This window comes from Benincasa hispida, unplaced genomic scaffold (assembly GCF_027475165.1).
Source record: "Benincasa hispida cultivar pf3 unplaced genomic scaffold, pf3_genome.v1.1 HicScf1848, whole genome shotgun sequence".
In the NCBI taxonomy this organism is placed as follows: Eukaryota; Viridiplantae; Streptophyta; class Magnoliopsida; order Cucurbitales; family Cucurbitaceae; genus Benincasa; species Benincasa hispida.
In genome coordinates, this window is record NW_028326240.1 from 861,003 (window position 1) to 884,854 (window position 23,852).

At 30.9% G+C, this 23,852-nt stretch overlaps 1 protein-coding gene and 1 pseudogene across 1 annotated transcript; both read left to right on the forward strand.

The window, feature by feature from the left end:
- The first annotated feature begins 1,748 nt into the window (after window positions 1–1,748).
- LOC150030520 (acetylajmalan esterase 2-like) lies at window positions 1,749–3,273 on the forward strand (annotated as a pseudogene).
- A 10,522-nt stretch (window positions 3,274–13,795) lies between these two features.
- LOC150030521 (GDSL esterase/lipase At5g03980-like) lies at window positions 13,796–15,305 on the forward strand. The gene is made up of 5 exons (XM_090309511.1): window positions 13,796–14,048; window positions 14,165–14,377; window positions 14,487–14,635; window positions 14,732–15,005; window positions 15,088–15,305. Exons 1-5 carry the CDS (start codon window positions 13,796–13,798, stop codon window positions 15,303–15,305), a joined length of 1,107 nt encoding a protein of 368 aa, XP_090165637.1.
- Window positions 15,306–23,852: the final 8,547 nt, after the last annotated feature.

Genomic DNA, 23,852 nt, shown 5'->3' on the forward strand with positions numbered 1-23,852 from the left:
TATATACCTAATACATAAATTCTTTTTTTGGAAAATATCAAAAAAAAAAAATTTTTTGAAATGACATTGATGATATTGTTTCAAAACAAAAACACAATAAAAAGGTTTATTTTTTTATGTACGAATAGGAAAAATGTGCATCAAGTCGTTTGAATAAAAGTTAAAATGATAGTTTGGTTTGGTTTCGTTTTTTTTTTTTAATTTTAAATTTGAATTTTTTTAAATTTTTTTATTGTAGTTGAGGGTTATAGGAATATATTAGATAATTTGAGTAATAAACGTTAAAAAACAACTTATTTTTTATTTAGTCATTATACTTTTTGTCGCTTAAATATTTTTATTCAATTGCTTTTAAATTATAAAGATGTATCTATCTATCTATATATATACTAATTAAATATAATTTCTCATTCGTTTCATGTCTATATTAAACCCACCCATTTTCAATCTTCCCGTTCTTAATTTTTTTTTAATATTTTAATTCGGCATCATTCTCAACGTTAAGCAATAAATGTATGCCCCTCTACAAATTGAGTTATTTAATGCAATTTCTTTTTTTTTTTTTTTCAAATTTATTGTAAATACACAGCGATTTATATGTAGCTCATATGCTTAAGGAAAATGGTAATATTTTAGGGTTTTTAATCTTTATAAAAAAGTAATATTTTTGTTTGAAAATAGAAAAATACCATTCCAAATCTGCAAATGAAAATAAGACATTAGGGTTTCTCATGGAAAAATTTAAAACTAATATGATAATCAAATAATCTAAATCAAATATATATATATATATATGTTTATATGATAACTAATTTATAATTAGTACAAAATTTTATGCATTTCTGGAATAATTGATAATGTCACAACTTCTTAAAAGAATTAGATAAAATTATAAGAAAATAATGGCCACAAAGTTATTTATAAGTCCAATTTCTTCTAAGTCCGTTTTCAAAAATTAAAGTTTTGAATTTTCAAATTCTTTTTAGGGTTTGGAAAAACAATAATTTTATTACAACTAATTTATTAACTTTGAAATAATATAAACATTAGCTTCGTCATTATCTTATCTTAAAAAGATAATTTTAGTTTCATATTTAATTTTCCTTTAATGTAAATGCTTTTCTTTTGAAATTTGTTATTCTTTTGGTATATATCTAAAAAGATATTGAGTTTTGTATTTTATTTTATCCATCTCCTATGTTCAATGATAATACATAAAAAGAAAATTCAAATGTATTTATATCTACAAAAGTTTAGTTTATTTTGTTTAACAAATATGTCTACACAAATATAATTTGACTAAATTGAGTAGATCTATTAATTTATCAATGATCAAAAGTAAAATATTAGATTTAATTACATTGGAATAAAGATTTTATAATCTATTAAAATAAAACCGGATCGAAAAATGATAAAAAGATAATCTTCTAAAAAATATTGTTAACAACTAAAGTTATAAACTCATATAGATAAATTCAAGCATTAATCATTTTAGTATTTTATAATTTAGAATAATATCTATGAATAAGCTTTAAATTTTATTTTTTAAAAAAACACACTATCTTTTTAACTTTTTAATAATAAATATAGGGAAATTTGGAAATTCCATCACATCCTTGAAGGATTAGGAAACAAATCTGAAATCAAAATCCCAAAAGCATTGGGAAGAAAAACTGAACCTATAAATAATCACTAATTGTTTCACCCTTCACCACTTCCCTAACTTCTCACACACAAAGCTTTCACTGATGGCGGTTTCAACCAAATTTTCCCTCTCTCTTTTCTTTCTTCTTCTTCTTGTTTTTGGTTCATCCAAAGCTCATCCACTGAAAGCTTGCATGTTCGACGCTATATACCAACTTGGTGATTCAATCTCCGACACTGGAAATCTCATTCGCGAAAATCCTAACACTCCATTTTCTCATCTTCCTTATGGTCAATCATTCTTCAACAATCCCACCGGTCGATGCTCCAACGGTCTACTGATGCTTGATTTCTTTGGTAACAATTATTTTTAACCTTATACATTCTAATTTTTCATTCACTAATTCATTCTATAACTCCAAGATAATTCACATCTAATAGTAACAATATCTAATGGTCAAATCTATCTGTAGCTTTAAATGCTGGACTTCCTTTGGTGAGTCCTTATTTGAATAAAGATGCTTTGATGAATCATGGAGTCAACTTTGCAGTGGCCGGTTCTACAGCTTTGCCTTCTGATTATCTTTCTATGAAGAAAATTTTATCTCCAGTGACTAACTCTTCTCTCGATCATCAACTTGATTGGATGTTCTCTCATTTCAACTCTGTTTGTCACAATCACAGAGGTAATTAATTACCCTTGTACTTTAGTTTTATACATACACTCATTGTTTTTTAGTATTTTCTACATTTTACATTTTGATATTGACAATTTCTTATTTATATGTTGTGTAGATTGCAATGAGAAACTTAAGGAGTGCATTGTTCTTGTGGGTGAGATCGGTGGGCCAATGGATATAATACGCACTTTCAAGGCAAAACTATACAAGAGGCAAAAGACATGGTGCCAAATGTTGTTTAAAACCATAAGACTTGCTGTTGATGGTTAAATTTTTGTCTAGAATAGATCATATTTTTTTTTGGGTTACTCATATGAATGAAGAAGTTTATTTACTTACGTTTTCTTTTATTAATTATATATTGTAGTAAGTTATAAGCTATGGTTGCCTACTCGAGTTTATTGTTCCTGGGAAACTTTCCAATTGGATGCGTCCCCGTCTATCACACTGGATTCCAAACCAATAGACAACATCTGCTTACGGATTGAACTCCATTGTTTAAAGGATTTGAATAGTTTGGCAAGCTATCATAATGATCAAATCAAGCAAACTATTGAAGTACTAAAAAAAGAGAATCCACATACTATTATCGTATATGGTGACTATTACAATGCATTTTTATGGATTATTCGTCATGCTTTTGTTCTAGGTAATTTTTTTCTCCTTACTCTTATATCATCTTCTTAACATACAAAAGATTAAAACATTTCTCAAATTTTTAATGCTTCTAGGATTTGATGAAGGTTCTTTGCAAAAATCATGTTGTGGGATTGGAGGAGATTACAACTTTAACCTCATGCAAATGTGTGGTCTACCTGGAGTACAAGTTTGCCCAAATCCTAATGAACATATTAGTTGGGATGGAGTCCATTTGACACAAAAGACTTACAAGTTCATGGCACATTGGCTCATCCATGACATTTTTCCAAAATTGCATTGTATTGTTTAAATATTTTTTTATGGTGGTTTTTTACTTTATTATGAAATTTTATTAATAAAGCATTCATATTCTTTTTAGCTTCCTATAATTAAAATGCTATATCTTATATTAATTTTCTTTTTTAACCCAATATATACGAAACTCAACCAATGCCCTCGCAATTGCTCAATTCGACCAATTTATAACATGACAATGCATATGGAAGATTAATTATGGTAATTAAATGAAAGATTAAAGTTTCTCAAAGTTAGAATAATAGTTGTAATTAAGTTATATAATTGGTAAGTAGTATATAATTATCAAACAGTACTTTTAGTACTTTTAGGCCCTGTTTGGTAACAATTTGGTTTTTTTATTTTTAGTTTTTGGAAATTAAGCCTACAAACATCTCTTCTACCTTTAAATTTGTTGACTTGTTATCTACTATCTAGTCATCTTTTTAGAAACCAAGCCAAATTTTGAAGACTAAAAAATTGTTTTAAATAATTTTTTTTTTTTTTTTTTTAATTTTTTTTTGCTAAGAATCCAACTATTGTACTTAAAAAAGTTGCAAACCATTCTACGAAAATGAGAGAAAATAGGTTTAATTTTTTTAAAAAAAAATCAAAAATTGAAATTGGTTACCAAATAGGGCCTTAGTAATTTTGATTTTTATTTGAAATTTAGTACTAAAAAATATTACTTTGTCTTTTTTTTTTCTCTACTTTTTTGGGATATTATTGAAATCTAATTAAGCCTAAGTTTATAGAAAACTAAAATAAATAAATAATTTTTTTTCTTAAGAAATTGGTTAAGAATTCGGTATTTGGTGAGGGCATGGTTGTTGAGACCCTTAATCAAATGAAATTTATAAAATTGATATACAACTAAATACTTGCATGAGCAACAATATACTTATTACTTATTAGTGGATTAAGTCGAATAATAAGAAGCTAAACTGAATTCTTTTAAGGTAAATTTACAAAATAAATAAATAAAATAAGGGAAGTTTAGATTGACTAAATAAGAAAAGTAAATGAAAGATAAAACATGTTAAGATTGAAACAAAATCTTACCAAGGTTTCCAATTCAAGCTAGATAGTCTCATTCAATTGTTAATTTCAATCTTAGGCTTAAATCAAATCAATCAATCATGCATTTAACCCCACTTAGCGTGCGTTTGGGATTACTTTCACGGATGGAATTGACCACAAAATTTTTTTAACATTTTTTACATTTGGTAAAACAGATTTGATTAAATATGTTAAAATCACTTTTAGAAACATGTTAATTTCATGTCTATTTTAAAAGCAATAGCCTATTAGCTTTTAGATTTTCCAAACATTGTAAGAGATTTCATGAATATTTAGTTTCAATTTAATACTTTAAAATAAGATTATTTTATATATCTATCTATTTCTCACTTAATCAAATCTATTTTCTAATTTTCACGAGTGGAATGCATCAAATTAAAAAAAAAAAAAAGTATACCATATTGATAATTTGAAAAAATAAATCTTTTTTCCTTAATATTTAAAAGTTAATCGGTAACAAATAAAATATATCATTCTAAGCGATTACTTAAAATTTAAAATTACAAAAGAAAAGTTATTTATAAGGATAGTTTAAGTTTGGGTTTTTGAAAGAATTGAAAAGGTAAAGCTGTGAGAGAGGATGTTCAAAATTTCTTTAATTAGGAATTGTGAAATATTAATGATAATATGTATATAGGAGAGGGAAAATTGTCAAAAATAGTTTCCTAAGTTTTTCAGTTTTCAAAATTAGTATCTTTTTTGAAAATTCATTACAATAGTTTTTCTAGATACATGTATCCCGAGATAGACCACTAAGATTTACTTAAATCAACTTTTTATACATTAGCGATTATATTTTGTTTTCTTGGTGAAATATCGGCCAATATTAATACCGAGATTCTACCCATTTTTTTAAATATTAAATAATCTTTCTAAAAATTATGCCAAATCTTACCTAATTTTTCCAACAATTTGACTATCTTTATCAAATCATATATTAAATTTTTACATAATTTTTGAAATCTTTAGCCTAATTTATGCTTTCCACAATTATATGAATTTTCAAATTTCTAAATTTTCAAGTGAATTTACTAATTATGATTTTCCAAGTGGATATCAGGTTCACTGTGATTTTTAAATTTTAGAAAAGATCAAATTTTGTGAAAAATTGGGTAAGATTTGAGAAAACATAGTCTCGATATTAATCTACTTGATATTTCATCAAGAAAATCCAAATATATAGAAGCTTTAATCTGGCTCGAGATAACTGGGATTCTTTATATTTCTTTTTTTCTTTTTTGCAAAATTTGATTTTGGGTGAAAGATTTGAAAAATTAGGTAAGATTTTATATAAATTTTGGTGATAATATAATATTTGAAAAAATTTGTTAGAAACTTGGCAGAAGCAAAAACAATCGATAAGATAGAAAAATGTATATTTTTAAATAAATTTTGGTAGTCGATCTCGAACAAGATGTACCGAGAAAAATTAGTTTTGAGTTGTCAAAAAGCATATCAGTTTTGAAAAGTGAAAACTTGATGAGAGACTATTTTTGATAATTTCTCTATGAAAATTGAAAAACATATTAGAGTAGCATATAGTTATGCAGGAAATTAACGAAATCAAGAACAAATAGAAGAATTGTAATTAAGGAAAAAGATTTGACCTAGAAGACAAGTTCTTTAAAAGTATGATGGTTCCCCATTTTGAAGTTTGAAGTAGACCTTCTGTAAACCCTGGTTCCCTAGATAAGCATGTTTAGCCAAAGGAATGTTATAATACATATTTATTAAGTAGAATTCATGTTTGATTTACAGGAGTTATGGAAGAAGGGAAGGAAAAATATATTAAATGGAAATAAACTCAATACTTTTAGTCTTGGCTGGACGGCACTGGTGTGGAGGTGACGTGGCATCTACTCTCTTGAACTCTGGATGCGGCAAGAAAGATTAAACAGGGAAGTGAAACTTCAAAGGCATGGTTTCGGCAATTGACAAGAGCAAATTTAGTGATATCAGCTGCCATTTGGAAAACTGGGGAGAATTATTTTTTAATGTACCTGTGTGGTAAGAGAAAGATTGCAAGAGGAGAAGAACAAAAGTGGAGAATTTGTAGAAGAGGCAGAACCTCGGATTAATCAGGGCCTGAGGTGAAGATTGGAAGCTCCAGGCCAAACTACAAGGAATTTTTAGCTAAAATTTTAAGGTAAGGAAGTTACTCAATTCTAGCAAATTTGTAGAAGGAAGTCTCTTGAAAAGAGCTCTGGATTTTGAGTTATGAATTTTAAAATTTATAATAGAGAATTGGTACATAAGCAGACAACTACTTGGGATGAACAAATAACCAGTTCACCGTGGGAGTTATAACGAGATATAGGGATGAAGATCTCGCCAATCTCGCTCTAGAAGAAAATCTCGCTAGGAATTGGGCTGAGTATTGCTGGTAAGGTGAGTATCGCTAGGATGAAAATTTTCCAAGAAAAGTTTGATCTCGCTCTAGAGGATCTCGCTGGTATCGCTCTAGAGGATCTCGCTGACCTTGCTCGGGGGGATCTCGCTAGTAAAGTTGTCTGTGTTGATGAATGTTCTTTTAATAAATGAATTAATTGAGGTATTTTACTAAGAATTCTAAGTAGTTTAACGGGAATTATATCTTATCAGGCCAAGAAGAGCTGGAGAAAGCGTATAAACCATTAAGAGCCTGACGAACTGTGAGTGACTAAATAAACTTAAGGTTTCCAATACTCATGCATATATGATCAAGTAAAGCACAATGACATTAATGATGAATTTATACTTCCTCAAGCAACAAATGGTTAGAGAATAACTTAACGCATGTTTCCCGGCTTATATGTGTGTAACACAGGCTAAGGTATGTCGTGCAACCATTACAAAAGCTATGTTTCTGATTTTGATATATGCTTCCTAAAGGAAGACTATGAGAGAATGAGTTCCTATGTAAATAAATGGCAATAGAACAGTTCTTGTGTAAATACTAGGCAGAGGAACTTAATTTAAGAAATTATCTAACCAATTTGGTACCAAAGGAAATTTGAGAAGGTACCTGACCAATTTGATACCGAAGGACATTTGAGAAGGTATCTAGCCAATTTGATACCAAAGGACATATGAGAAGATATCTTAGTAGCATGATACTGAAGGACAAATTGAGAAGGTATCTGAGCAGAAGTATCTAAGATATGATGGTACTTAGTATGGCCATGTGCACGTAGACAATGATGAATGAGAGACCGAAGTATGGGTCTTTTGGCCGATAATAAAAGTTTGGGAGCTAGAGCATTTAGGCTCGTTCTCAACTAGGGAATAATAATGTTTAATGATGTCTGAGAATGGTTTAAAGCTACATTTCGAGACAATTGCTTAAGTTTAATCATTGGTATATTTACATGTTTATAGTGATGTTATGCTTGTTGCTTTACGATTCTATAGTCACTCGCTGGGCTTTTAGCTTACGGAATTTCTGTGTTTTCCCTTCTCAGGTACAGGTCAGATTCCTCAAGGTTGATCCTGCTTCTGCTTGCCACTAAAAGACTCGGCTTATTAAGAAGATTTAGGTATTGATCTGTCTATGTACACATGTTTTGAGAGGGACTAGGGCTCTATTGGAGTTGTTTGGGCCATCTGTGAACGTTTCATCTCTTAGATGTTATATCATGGTTGCATGCATATGTTATATAATATTTTGTAGAACCTTAAGGAGGCATATCTTATTCATACATTATTAATGTTTAACAGGTTGGCATTTAGATTAGAGGGCTAAGGCGGTTACAGTAGAGCTAGTAACTACCGCGGTCATATCCCCTTCTAGTTTTGAGAGGGTAATTTGGGAGAGGGTCTGACACCTTCCTAGTAGACCAACATGTAAGTTGGGTTTGTTGGGGTTGATGCCCTAAAGTCTCATGTTCTATAGTTTGTAAACAATTTGTATGAACGCTTGTGATGTATAATATATGATATTTTACTTCACACCATGATTTTGCTCACTTGTTTGTTTTATTTGCTTTACCACAAACCAATAAACTAAAATCCTAATTTGGTCTGTATGTAACTTAAGCATGTATGTGGTGACATACAAATGGATCATGTCTTGAGTGATAACCAAAATGGTCTGTAGTATATGGATATAGGAGGGAAACCTTATCCTGGTAATGCTACGGATGCGGCCCGCTTTGTGGAATGGTCACAAGTGTTGTGACTTGTCACAGATGGTCTGATCCTGATCATTCGTGTTGGGGACATGCGAGCGGGGGCGTCCTATACAAAGAGTTTGTATAAGACCTAACCACGAAGTGTTACGTCTCGTTATATAACACCGTTCTTGAAAAGACTTCACTTCTACTAGGACCGACATAGGTAACATATCGCCCTCAATCCTGAGTGAGTTGGGAATTCCTACCATTGAGGACAGTCCTTTGATTTGTATAGGTGCGAGTGGCTAGGTCGCCGACTCAAACCTACCATTTTGGGGATTCGTCTGATTTGGGAGCTGGGAACTCAGCTACACAAGATGAAATTCACTCCTTCCCTGAAGCAGGGGCAAGTAGATAGATAGCTCCCTTAAGGGTTGATTCCAGGGCTTGAACGATGTGGCGCCACATACCTTCTCTTGGCCCGAAAGGTGTTCACACATAGTTAGACTATGTTGTATTGTTCATTAGAGGAATCAGTGGTACTTAAGGAGTGAGATGTAACTACAGGAGAAAATGGTAAATTGGCTCAGTTGAACTTACGAGCATTTGTGAAGGGTCATCGTACTCATGATTGGTTATATCCGATGGACACAAAATCATATCTGTGGTAAGAAGAGTTCAACTGTTTGTCTTTAGTGGAATGTCTGGCAGTTAACAGATGGTGGATCTCATGGCTAAAGAGTTTGGTCAGCTATTCACGTACCGTGGGAGCTTCGAACCACAAGTTCGTAAGGTCCCCTAGGTAGCTTGGATAAAATTGAGAATCAGTTTTTGGGTCAATTTGAATGATCAAATTGACAAGAGGGAATTCGATTTGTGTATGGATATTATAGGGGACTGGTTAATTATATTGATATAATTGACTAAATGTATGAGATACATTATTTTGGCGGAGAATAAGATATAAATATGATTTATATCAAATAAAGGAGAAATTACTATAGTGGATATATGATTATCAAACTAATTAGATTAAGAATATAATTTAATTATATCATTTATTAATTAATATGGGTAATTATGGTGATATTAATATGAGCTAAATCAAGTATATATATTAATTTAGCAATGATCAAAAGTAAATGGTTATAATTAGGATTTAATTTCATTAGTTATAATGATTTCATTTTTTAAAACAAAAATAACTCGCATTGTAAATATATACAGTGAAACTGAAAATTAGATGAGGGTGTTCATACGAGATTTCAAGAGAAATTTATTTCGTGGAACTTCAACTTTGTATTTGTATTAAGTTTGTGGAAAGTGAATACAATTTCTAATACATAATATTTTGATGCTCTCAAAATAAATTATAGTCTTTAAGCTGGTTGATCTTCTTGAATGATCGGCCTTTGGACTTGATGATCAACCTTTGGGCTTGTTGATCTTCTTGGATGATCGACCTTTGGGCTTGATGATCTTCTTGGACGATCGGCCTTTGGGCTTATTGATTGATCGACCTTTGGGCTTGATGATCTTCTTGGATGATCGGCCTTTGGGCTTGAGGATTTCTTGGATGATTGGCCTCTAGGCTTGTTGAACTTCTTCAATGATCGACCTTTGGGCTTGTTGATTGGATGATTGGCCTTTGAGTTTATTGATCTTCTTGGATGATCGGCCTTTAGGCTTATTGGTCCTTTTTGATGATCGACCTTTGGACTTATTGATCTTCTTGGATGATCGGCCTTTGGGCTTGATGATCTTCCGAAGAAACTTTTTTCGTAGAGTTGAACTTGAGTTGGTGTTGATGTTGATGTTGATTTGATGCGATGTGGTTCGATCTCTAGTACTTGATCCTCTGATTCTCTTTCAGTTGAATGCGTACACTTGATTTGAAGAAGCGAAACGCGTGATGATCTTGGAGTTGAAGTCTTGGAAGAATGCTTTTATCTCCGAAGGACTTCAGTCTTCAGGTGTGGTAAGCTTTAGGAGTCCTCCGAGTTGTTGGGAGAATTCTCTCTAGGCTCTTTGGAATTTAGAATTCCCGATCCCTCCAAATGAGGATAGCTTCCCTATTTATAGAGTTCACAGGTGGGCTTGGGCTTGACTTTTGGGTTTGAGGAGATTGAATCTTCAGCTTGTAGGTTGTGAAGATACGGTGTTTTGTTGAAATCTTCTAATATTCAAAGTTTCAAATAGTTCAGATCTTCAGTTCTTCAAAATTTGAGAACTTCAGTCTTCGAAGCTTGAGAAGCTTCGGTCTTCAGCACTTGAGAGCCCGAGTCTTGAATTTTGGGAGCTTAAATCTTCAGAGCTTTAATATATCTTCTGGTCTTCAGAGCTTTAGTATCTCTTCTGATCTTCAAAGCTTTAGTGACTTCTTATCTTTAGAGCTTTGATATGTTTTCAGAGCTTTAGTGACTTCTGATCTTCAAAGCTTTGGAGGAGTTATGTTCTTCAGATTCCTAGAGATTCAGATCTTCAGAGAGCTTTTGCCTATAATTCTTCTCACCCCCTCCCAAATGGAGAGATAATGCCTCTATTTATAGAGATTTCTCATGGCCCTTACATGGGCTTGAGCCTAATTACTTTACTGGTCCAAAATTGGGTTTGGGCTAAAGTTGGGCTTGGGCCCATTTGTTGGTGGGCCGAAATACTGAGCTTGAGCTTAATCTTTAATTTAGCCCAAATTTCACCATGGGTTTGAATTGGGTTAGGCCCGAGCGACTTTAATTACTAGGCTCAATCAAACTTATAATTTTTCCAATAGGCTTGGGTTTTCAATGATGATGTGGCGACTCGTGATTCGTCGAAATTTCTCATTCAACAAAGGGCATTTTTGGGTTAAAGAAAAGTGAGGGCATTTTAGGGTTAAAGAAAAGTGGGAACAAGTGAATGAGAGTGCATTTACTATAAATTTGATGAAGTTTCTGTTTTGCTATTCTCCCCAACAGAATCTTTAAAACAAAAAACAATATGGTTCAATAAATAAGACTAATTAATAAAAATAAGATGATTTCTAATATTTCACGCTTAAAAAAATTATAATAAAGATAATATTACATAAAAACAATCTAAAAATGTATGATTTAGTTATGATTAACAAAAAATCTAATATAAATATAAAAAGTCAATTAGGAAATCTAATATAATATGATATTTGAAAATTCAAAATAAGATAATCATAAAAATTATTTTAAAAACAGATGATTTAGTTAGGATTAAGAGAAAGTATAATATAATATAAGAGTTCAGAAATGGATTTAGAAAAAAATTTAAAAACATTTGTTGAAGATAGAAGTTGTTGAGGATACAAATTTCATTTATTTTCATATCTAAATCACTTAATTTATGTCAATTTTTCCGCATGGAAAAGAGGCACTTAGTTTTCGGTGTAAATCGAAGGAAACCGTCTCCATTATAAATTTGATAAATTAATCATAGTGTAATAAGAAAGATGTAGAATTAATTACATTGGAATTAAAAAGGCTGGTGAAGGTATTTTAGGATTAACGAAAAACCAATCCACGTGTGGATCACGAAATTTGCTATATTTCAAGAGAATTTCTTGGTTTGTTATTTCTTCAAATGAAAGTGTAATTAGTGTTATATACCTAATACATAAATTCTTTTTTTGGAAAATATCAAAAAAAAAAATATTTTTTGAAATGACATTGATGATATTGTTTCAAAACAAAAACACAATAAAAAGGTTTATTTTTTTATGTACGAATAGGAAAAATGTGCATCAAGTCGTTTGAATAAAAGTTAAAATGATAGTTTGGTTTGGTTTCGTTTTTTTTTTAATTTTAAATTTGAATTTTTTTAAATTTTTTTATTGTAGTTGAGGGTTATAGGAATATATTAGATAATTTGAGTAATAAACGTTAAAAAACAACTTATTTTTTATTTAGTCATTATACTTTTTGTCGCTTAAATATTTTTATTCAATTGCTTTTAAATTATAAAGATGTATCTATCTATCTATATATATACTAATTAAATATAATTTCTCATTCGTTTCATGTCTATATTAAACCCACCCATTTTCAATCTTCCCGTTCTTAATTTTTTTTTAATATTTTAATTCGGCATCATTCTCAACGTTAAGCAATAAATGTATGCCCCTCTACAAATTGAGTTATTTAATGCAATTTCTTTTTTTTTTTTTCAAATTTATTGTAAATACACAGCGATTTATATGTAGCTCATATGCTTAAGGAAAATGGTAATATTTTAGGGTTTTTAATCTTTATAAAAAAGTAATATTTTTGTTTGAAAATAGAAAAATACCATTCCAAATCTGCAAATGAAAATAAGACATTAGGGTTTCTCATGGAAAAATTTAAAACTAATATGATAATCAAATAATCTAAATCAAATATATATATATATATATATATATATATATGTATGTATGTATATATCATAACTAACATATAATTATTACAAAATTTTATTTAAAAAAAATAATAGATATGTCACAAATTTTTAAAAGAATAGATAAAAATTATAAGAAAATAATGGCCACAAAGTTATTTATAAGTCCAATTTCTTCTAAGTCCGTTTTCAAAAATTAAAGTTTTGAATTTTCAAATTCTTTTTAGGGTTTGGAAAAACAATAATTTTATTACAACTAATTTATTAACTTTGAAATAATATAAACATTAGCTTCGTCATTATCTTATCTTAAAAAGATAATTTTAGTTTCATATTTAATTTTCCTTTGATGTAAATGCTTTTCTTTTGAAATTTGTTATTCTTTTGGTATATATCTAAAAAGATATTGAGTTTTGTATTTTATTTTATCCATCTCCTATGTTCAATGATAATACATAAAAAGAAAATTCAAATGTATTTATATCTACAAAAGTTTAGTTTATTTTGTTTAACAAATATGTCTACACAAATATAATTTGACTAAATTGAGTAGATCTATTAATTTATCAATGATCAAAAGTAAAATATTAGATTTAATTACATTGGAATAAAGATTTTATAATCTATTAAAATAAAACCGGATCGAAAAATGATAAAAAGATAATCTTCTAAAAAATATAGTTAACCAACTAAAGATTACTAAAACTATATAGATAAATTCAAGCTTAATCATTTAGTATTTTATAATTAAGAATAATATCTATGAATAAGCTTTAAATTTTATTTTTAAAAAAACACACTATCTTTTAACTTTTTTATAATAAATATAGGGGAAATTTGGAAAGTCCATCTCATCCGTGAAGGATTAGAGAAACAAATCTGAAATCAAAATCCCAAAAGCATTGGGAAGAAAAACTGAACCTATAAAAAATATCAGAAATTGTTTCACCCTTACCATTCCCTAACTTCTCAACAAACGCTTTCCTGATGGCGGTTTCAACCAAAATTTCCCTCTCTCTTTTCTTTCTTCTTCTTCTTGTTTTTGGTTCATCCAAAGCTCATCCACTGAAAGCTTGCATGTTCGACGCTATATACCAACTTGGTGATTCAATCTCCGACACTGGAAATCTCATTCGCGAAAATCCTAACACTCCATTTTCTCATCTTCCTTATGGTCAATCATTCTTCAACAATCCCACCGGTCGATGCTCCAACGGTCTACTGATGCTTGATTTCTTTGGTAACAATTATTTTTAACCTTATACATTCTAATTTTTCATTCACTAATTCATTCTATAACTCCAAGATAATTCACATCTAATAGTAACAATATCTAATGGTCAAATCTATCTGTAGCTTTAAATGCTGGACTTCCTTTGGTGAGTCCTTATTTGAATAAAGATGCTTTGATGAATCATGGAGTCAACTTTGCAGTGGCCGGTTCTACAGCTTTGCCTTCTGATTATCTTTCTATGAAGAAAATTTTATCTCCAGTGACTAACTCTTCTCTCGATCATCAACTTGATTGGATGTTCTCTCATTTCAACTCTGTTTGTCACAATCAAAGAGGTAATTAATTACCCTTGTACTTTAGTTTTATACATACACTCATTGTTTTTTAGTATTTTCTACATTTTACATTTTGATATTGACAATTTCATATTTATATGTTGTGTAGATTGCAATGAGAAATTAAGGAGTGCATTGTTCTTGGTGGGTGAGATCGGTGGCAATGACTATAACTACGCACTATTTCAAGGCAAAACTATACAAGAGGCAAAAGACATGGTGCCAAATGTTGTTCAAACCATAAAGACTGCTGTTGAGGTAAATTTTTGTCTAGAATAGATCATATTTTTTTTGGTTACTCATATGAATGAGAAGTTTATTTACTTACGTTTCTTTTGTTTGTAATATTTGTAGAAAGTTATAAGCTATGGTGCTACTCGAGTTATTGTTCCTGGAAACTTTCCAATTGGATGCTTCCCCGTCTATCTCACTGGATTCCAAACCAATGACACATCTGCTTACGATGAACTCCATTGTTTAAAGGATTTGAATAGTTTGGCAAGCTATCATAATGATCAAATCAAGCAAACTATTGAAGTACTAAAAAAAGAGAATCCACATACTATTATCGTATATGGTGACTATTACAATGCATTTTTATGGATTATTCGTCATGCTTTTGTTCTAGGTAATTTTTTTCTCCTTACTCTTATATCATCTTCTTAACATACAAAAGATTAAAACATTTCTCAAATTTTTAATGCTTCTAGGATTTGATGAAGGTTCTTTGCAAAAATCATGTTGTGGGATTGGAGGAGATTACAACTTTAACCTCATGCAAATGTGTGGTCTACCTGGAGTACAAGTTTGCCCAAATCCTAATGAACATATTAGTTGGGATGGAGTCCATTTGACACAAAAGACTTACAAGTTCATGGCACATTGGCTCATCCATGACATTTTTCCAAAATTGCATTGTATTGTTTAAATATTTTTTTATGGTGGTTTTTTACTTTATTATGAAATTTTATTAATAAAGCATTCATATTCTTTTTAGCTTCCTATAATTAAAATGCTATATCTTATATTAATTTTCTTTTTTTACCCAATATATACGAAACTAACAATGCCCTCGACAATTGCCTCAATTCGACATATTTATAACATGACAATGCATATGGAAGATTAATTATGGTAATTAAGATGAAAGATTAAAGTTTCTCAAAGTTAGAATAATAGTTGTAATTAAGTTATATAAATTGGTAAGTCGTATATAATTATAACCAGTACTTTTAGTATTTTAGGCTTGTTTTGGTAACACATTTGTTTTTTTATTTTTAGTTTTTGGAAATATGAATTCACAAACATTCTCTCTAACCTTTAAAAAATTGTTGACTTAGTATCTACTCTCTAGTCATCTTTTTGAAAACAAGCCAAAATTTTGAAGACTAAAAAAATTGTTTTAAATAATTTTTTTTTTTTTTTTTTTAATTTTTTTTTGCTAAGAATCCAACTATTTGGTACTTTAAAAAAGTTGCAAACCTATTATACGAAAATGAGAGAAAATAGGTTTAATTTTTTTTAAAAAAAATAAAAAATTGAAATTGGTTACCAAATAGGGCCTTAGTAATTTTGATTTTTATTTGAAATTTAGTACTAAAAAATATTACTTTGTCTTTTTTTTTTTTCTCTACTTTTTTGGGATATTATTGAAATCTAATTAAGCCTAAGTTTATAGAAAACTAAAATAAATAAATAATTTTTTTTCTTAAGAAATTGGTTAAGAATTCGGTATTTGGTGAGGGCATGGTTGTTGAGACCCTTAATCAAATGAAATTTATAAAATTGATATACAACTAAATACTTGCATGAGCAACAATATACTTATTACTTATTAGTGGATTAAGTCGAATAATAAGAAGCTAAACTGAATTCTTTTAAGGTAAATTTACAAAATAAATAAATAAAATAAGGGAAGTTTAGATTGACTAAATAAGAAAAGTAAATGAAAGATAAAACATGTTAAGATTGAAACAAAATCTTACCAAGGTTTCCAATTCAAGCTAGATAGTCTCATTCAATTGTTAATTTCAATCTTAGGCTTAAATCAAATCAATCAATCATGCATTTAACCCCACTTAGCGTGCGTTTGGGATTACTTTCACGGATGGAATTGACCACAAAATTTTTTTAACATTTTTTACATTTGGTAAAACAGATTTGATTAAATATGTTAAAATCACTTTTAGAAACATGTTAATTTCATGTCTATTTTAAAAGCAATAGCCTATTAGCTTTTAGATTTTCCAAACATTGTAAGAGATTTCATGAATATTTAGTTTCAATTTAATACTTTAAAATAAGATTATTTTATATATCTATCTATTTCTCACTTAATCAAATCTATTTTCTAATTTTCACGAGTGGAATGCATCAAATTAAAAAAAAAAAAAAGTATACCATATTGATAATTTGAAAAAATAAATCTTTTTTCCTTAATATTTAAAAGTTAATCGGTAACAAATAAAATATATCATTCTAAGCGATTACTTAAAATTTAAAATTACAAAAGAAAAGTTATTTATAAGGATAGTTTAAGTTTGGGTTTTTGAAAGAATTGAAAAGGTAAAGCTGTGAGAGAGGATGTTCAAAATTTCTTTAATTAGGAATTGTGAAATATTAATGATAATATGTATATAGGAGAGGGAAAATTGTCAAAAATAGTTTCCTAAGTTTTTCAGTTTTCAAAATTAGTATCTTTTTTGAAAATTCATTACAATAGTTTTTCTAGATACATGTATCCCGAGATAGACCACTAAGATTTACTTAAATCAACTTTTTATACATTAGCGATTATATTTTGTTTTCTTGGTGAAATATCGGCCAATATTAATACCGAGATTCTACCCATTTTTTTAAATATTAAATAATCTTTCTAAAAATTATGCCAAATCTTACCTAATTTTTCCAACAATTTGACTATCTTTATCAAATCATATATTAAATTTTTACATAATTTTTGAAATCTTTAGCCTAATTTATGCTTTCCACAATTATATGAATTTTCAAATTTCTAAATTTTCAAGTGAATTTACTAATTATGATTTTCCAAGTGGATATCAGGTTCACTGTGATTTTTAAATTTTAGAAAAGATCAAATTTTGTGAAAAATTGGGTAAGATTTGAGAAAACATAGTCTCGATATTAATCTACTTGATATTTCATCAAGAAAATCCAAATATATAGAAGCTTTAATCTGGCTCGAGATAACTGGGATTCTTTATATTTCTTTTTTTCTTTTTTGCAAAATTTGATTTTGGGTGAAAGATTTGAAAAATTAGGTAAGATTTTATATAAATTTTGGTGATAATATAATATTTGAAAAAATTTGTTAGAAACTTGGCAGAAGCAAAAACAATCGATAAGATAGAAAAATGTATATTTTTAAATAAATTTTGGTAGTCGATCTCGAACAAGATGTACCGAGAAAAATTAGTTTTGAGTTGTCAAAAAGCATATCAGTTTTGAAAAGTGAAAACTTGATGAGAGACTATTTTTGATAATTTCTCTATGAAAATTGAAAAACATATTAGAGTAGCATATAGTTATGCAGGAAATTAATGAAATCAAGAACAAATAGAAGAATTGTAATTAAGGAAAAAGATTTGACCTAGAAGACAAGTTCTTTAAAAGTATGATGGTTCCCCATTTTGAAGTTTGAAGTAGACCTTCTGTAAACCCTGGTTCCCTAGATAAGCATGTTTAGCCAAAGGAATGTTATAATACATATTTATTAAGTAGAAATTCATGTTTGTTTATAGGGATTATGAAAGAAGGGAAGGAAAATATATTAAATGAAAAAAACTCAATCATTAGTCTGGCTGGAGGCACTAGGAGTGAGGTGACGTGGCAATCTACTCTTTGAACTCAGGATGCGGCAGAAAGATTAAACAGGAAGTGAAACTTCAAAAGCATGGTTTCGGCAATTGACAAGAGCAAATTTAGTGAATTCAGTGCCATTTGAAAACTGGGAGAATCTAGTTTTTAATGTTACCCTGTCAGTGAAAGATTGCAAGAGGAGAAGAACAAAAGTGGAGAATTTGTAGAAGAGGCAGAACCTCGGATTAATCAGGGCCTGAGGTGAAGATTGGAAGCTCCAGGCCAAACTACAAGGAATTTTTAGCTAAAATTTTAAGGTAAGGAAGTTACTCAATTCTAGCAAATTTGTAGAAGGAAGTCTCTTGAAAAGAGCTCTGGATTTTGAGTTATGAAATTTTAAAATTTCAAATAGAGAATTGGAACATAATCAGAAACTACTTTGGGATGAACTTACAAAACACACCAGTTCACCTTGGAGTTTAACGAGAATATAGGGATGAAGGATCTCGCCTAACTCTCGCTCTAGAAGAAAATCTCGCTCGGAATTGGGTGAGATTGCTGGTATGTGAGTAGCGCTAGGAATTGAAATTTTTCAAGGAAAAGTTTGGATCCGCTCTAGAGGATCTCGCTAGTATCGCTCAGGGGGATCTCGCTAGCATTGCTCAGGGGGATCTTGCCAGTAAAGCTGTCTATATTGATGGAAGTTCCTTTAATAAATGAACTATTTGAGATAATTTACTAGGAACTCTAAGTAGTTTAATCGGGAATTATATCTTTTCAGGCCAAGAAGAGCTAGGGGAATCGTATAAACCAATAAGAGCCTGATGAATAGTGAGTGACTTAGTAAACTTAAGGTTTCCAAAACTCATGCATATATGATCAAGTAAAGCACAGTGACATTAATGATGTATTTAAATTTCCTCAAGCAACAAATGGTTGGAGAATAACTTAATGCATGTCTCCTGGCTTGTATGTGTGTAACACAGGCCAAGGTATGTTGTGTAACCATTACAAAAGTTGTGTTGATTTTGATATATGGTTCCTAGAGGAAGGCTATGAGAGAATGAGTTTTTGTATAAATGAGTGGCAATGGAACAGTTCTTGTGTAAATACTAGGCAGAGGAACTTAATTTAAGAAATTATCTAACCAATTTGGTACCAAAGGAAATTTGAGAAGGTACCTGACCAATTTGATACCGAAGGACATTTGAGAAGGTATCTAGCCAATTTGATACCAAAGGACATATGAGAAGATATCTTAGTAGCATGATACTGAAGGACAAATTGAGAAGGTATCTGAGCAGAAGTATCTAAGATATGATGGTACTTAGTATGGCCATGTGCACGTAGACAATGATGAATGAGAGACCGAAGTATGGGTCTTTTGGCCGATAATAAAAGTTTGGGAGCTAGAGCATTTAGGCTCGTTCTCAACTAGGGAATAATAATGTTTAATGATGTCTGAGAATGGTTTAAAGCTACATTTCGAGACAATTGCTTAAGTTTAATCATTGGTATATTTACATGTTTATAGTGATGTTATGCTTGTTGCTTTACGATTCTATAGTCACTCGCTGGGCTTTTAGCTTACGGAATTTCTGTGTTTTCCCTTCTCAGGTACAGGTCAGATTCCTCAAGGTTGATCCTGCTTCTGCTTGCCACTAAAAGACTCGGCTTATTAAGAAGATTTAGGTATTGATCTGTCTATGTACACATGTTTTGAGAGGGACTAGGGCTCTATTGGAGTTGTTTGGGCCATCTGTGAACGTTTCATCTCTTAGATGTTATATCATGGTTGCATGCATATGTTATATAATATTTTGTAGAACCTTAAGGAGGCATATCTTATTCATACATTATTAATGTTTAACAGGTTGGCATTTAGATTAGAGGGCTAAGGCGGTTACAGTAGAGCTAGTAACTACCGCGGTCATATCCCCTTCTAGTTTTGAGAGGGTAATTTGGGAGAGGGTCTGACACCTTCCTAGTAGACCAACATGTAAGTTGGGTTTGTTGGGGTTGATGCCCTAAAGTCTCATGTTCTATAGTTTGTAAACAATTTGTATGAACGCTTGTGATGTATAATATATGATATTTTACTTCACACCATGATTTTGCTCACTTGTTTGTTTTATTTGCTTTACCACAAACCAATAAACATAAAATCCCTATTTATCTGTATGTAACTTAAGCATGTATGTGGTGACATACAAGTGGATCATGTCTTGAGTGATAATTAAAATGGTCTATAGTATATGGATATAGGAGGGAAGCCTTATCTTGGTAACACTGCGGATGCGGCCCGCTTTGTGGAATGGTCACAAGTTTGTAACTTGTCACAGATGGTTCGATCCTAATCATTTGTGTAAGGGACATGCGAGCGGGGGCATCCTATATAAAGAGTTTGTATAAGACCTAACCACGAAGTGTTAACGTCTCGTTATATAACACCGTTCATGAAAAAGACTTCACTTCACTAGGACGACATAGGTAACATAACCTCAATCCTGAGTGAGTTGGAAACTCCTGTCATTGAGGGCGGTCCTTTGATTTGTATGGGTGCGAGTGGCCAGGTCGCCGACTCAAACCTACTATTTTAGGGATTCTTCTGATTTAGGAACTGGGAACTCAGCTGCACAAGATGGAATTAACTCCTTCCCTGAAAAAGGGGCAAGTAGATAGATAGCTCCCTTAAGGGTTGATTCCAGGACTTGAACGATGTGGTGCCACACACATTCTCTTGGCCCGAGAGGTGTTCACACATAGTTGGACTATGTTGTATTGTTCATTAGAGGAATCAATGGTACTTAAGGAGTGAGATGTAACTACAGAGGCAAAATGGTAAATTGGTCCAGCTGTACTTACGAGCATTTGTGAAGGGTCATCGTACTCATGATTGGTTGTATCGGATGGATATAGAAATATATCTGTGGTAAAAAAAGTTCAGCTGTTGGTCTTTAGTGGAATGTCTGGCAGTTAACGAATGGTGGATCCCGTGGCTAAAGAGTTTAATCAGTTATTCACGTACTATTGGAGCTTTGAGCCACAAGTCCATAAGGTCCCCTAGGTAGCTTGGATAAAGTCGAAAATCAATTTTTGGTTCGGTTTGAAATGTTCATATTGACAAGAGGGAGTTCGATTGTATATGATATTATTGAACTGGTTAATTATATATGATATAATTGACTAAATGTATGAGATACATTATTTTGGAGGAAATAAGATATAAATATGATTTATATCAAATAAAGGAGAAATTACTATAGTGGATATATGATATCAAACTATAGATTAAGAATATAATATAATTATATCATTTATTAATTAATTGGGTAATTATGTGATATATAATTTGACTAAATCAAGTATATCTATTAATTTATCAATGATCAAAAGTAAATGGTTAGATTTAATTTCATTAGAATAAAGATTTCTTTTTTTTTAAAAAAAAATAACTCGCATTGTAAATATATACAGTGAAACTGAAAATTAGATGAGGGTGTTCATACGAGATTTCAAGAGAAATTTATTTCGTGGAACTTCAACTTTGTATTTGTATTAAGTTTGTGGAAAGTGAATACAATTTCTAATACATAATATTTTGATGCTCTCAAAATAAATTATAGTCTTTAAGCTGGTTGATCTTCTTGAATGATCGGCCTTTGGACTTGATGATCAACCTTTGGGCTTGTTGATCTTCTTGGATGATCGACCTTTGGGCTTGATGATCTTCTTGGACGATCGGCCTTTGGGCTTATTGATTGATCGACCTTTGGGCTTGATGATCTTCTTGGATGATCGGCCTTTGGGCTTGATGATTTCTTGGATGATTGGCCTCTAGGCTTGTTGAACTTCTTCAATGATCGACCTTTGGGCTTGTTGATTGGATGATTGGCCTTTGAGTTTATTGATCTTCTTGGATGATCGGCCTTTAGGCTTATTGGTCCTTTTTGATGATCGACCTTTGGACTTATTGATCTTCTTGGATGATCGGCCTTTGGGCTTGATGATCTTCCGAAGAAACTTTTTTCGTAGAGTTGAACTTGAGTTGGTGTTGATGTTGATGTTGATTTGATGCGATGTGGTTCGATCTCTAGTACTTGATCCTCTGATTCTCTTTCAGTTGAATGCGTACACTTGATTTGAAGAAGCGAAACGCGTGATGATCTTGGAGTTGAAGTCTTGGAAGAATGCTTTTATCTCCGAAGGACTTCAGTCTTCAGGTGTGGTAAGCTTTAGGAGTCCTCCGAGTTGTTGGGAGAATTCTCTCTAGGCTCTTTGGAATTTAGAATTCCCGATCCCTCCAAATGAGGATAGCTTCCCTATTTATAGAGTTCACAGGTGGGCTTGGGCTTGACTTTTGGGTTTGAGGAGATTGAATCTTCAGCTTGTAGGTTGTGAAGATACGGTGTTTTGTTGAAATCTTCTAATATTCAAAGTTTCAAATAGTTCAGATCTTCAGTTCTTCAAAATTTGAGAACTTCAGTCTTCGAAGCTTGAGAAGCTTCGGTCTTCAGCACTTGAGAGCCCGAGTCTTGAATTTTGGGAGCTTAAATCTTCAGAGCTTTAATATATCTTCTGGTCTTCAGAGCTTTAGTATCTCTTCTGATCTTCAAAGCTTTAGTGACTTCTTATCTTTAGAGCTTTGATATGTTTTCAGAGCTTTAGTGACTTCTGATCTTCAAAGCTTTGGAGGAGTTATGTTCTTCAGATTCCTAGAGATTCAGATCTTCAGAGAGCTTTTGCCTATAATTCTTCTCACCCCCTCCCAAATGGAGAGATAATGCCTCTATTTATAGAGATTTCTCATGGCCCTTACATGGGCTTGAGCCTAATTACTTTACTGGTCCAAAATTGGGTTTGGGCTAAAGTTGGGCTTGGGCCCATTTGTTGGTGGGCCGAAATACTGAGCTTGAGCTTAATCTTTAATTTAGCCCAAATTTCACCATGGGTTTGAATTGGGTTAGGCCCGAGCGACTTTAATTACTAGGCTCAATCAAACTTATAATTTTTCCAATAGGCTTGGGTTTTCAATGATGATGTGGCGACTCGTGATTCGTCGAAATTTCTCATTCAACAAAGGGCATTTTTGGGTTAAAGAAAAGTGAGGGCATTTTAGGGTTAAAGAAAAGTGGGAACAAGTGAATGAGAGTGCATTTACTATAAATTTGATGAAGTTTCTGTTTTGCTATTCTCCCCAACAGAATCTTTAAAACAAAAAACAATATGGTTCAATAAATAAGACTAATTAATAAAAATAAGATGATTTCTAATATTTCACGCTTAAAAAAATTATAATAAAGATAATATTACATAAAAACAATCTAAAAATGTATGATTTAGTTATGATTAACAAAAAATCTAATATAAATATAAAAAGTCAATTAGGAAATCTAATATAATATGATATTTGAAAATTCAAAATAAGATAATCATAAAAATTATTTTAAAAACAGATGATTTAGTTAGGATTAAGAGAAAGTATAATATAAATATAAGAAGTCATAAATGATTTAGAAAAATTTAAAACATTTGTTGAAGATAGAAGGTTGTTGAGATACAAATTTCATTTATTTTCAAATTAAATCACTAAATTTATGTCAAATTTTCCGCATGGAAAGAGGCACTTAGTTTTCGGTGGAAATCTCGAAGGAAA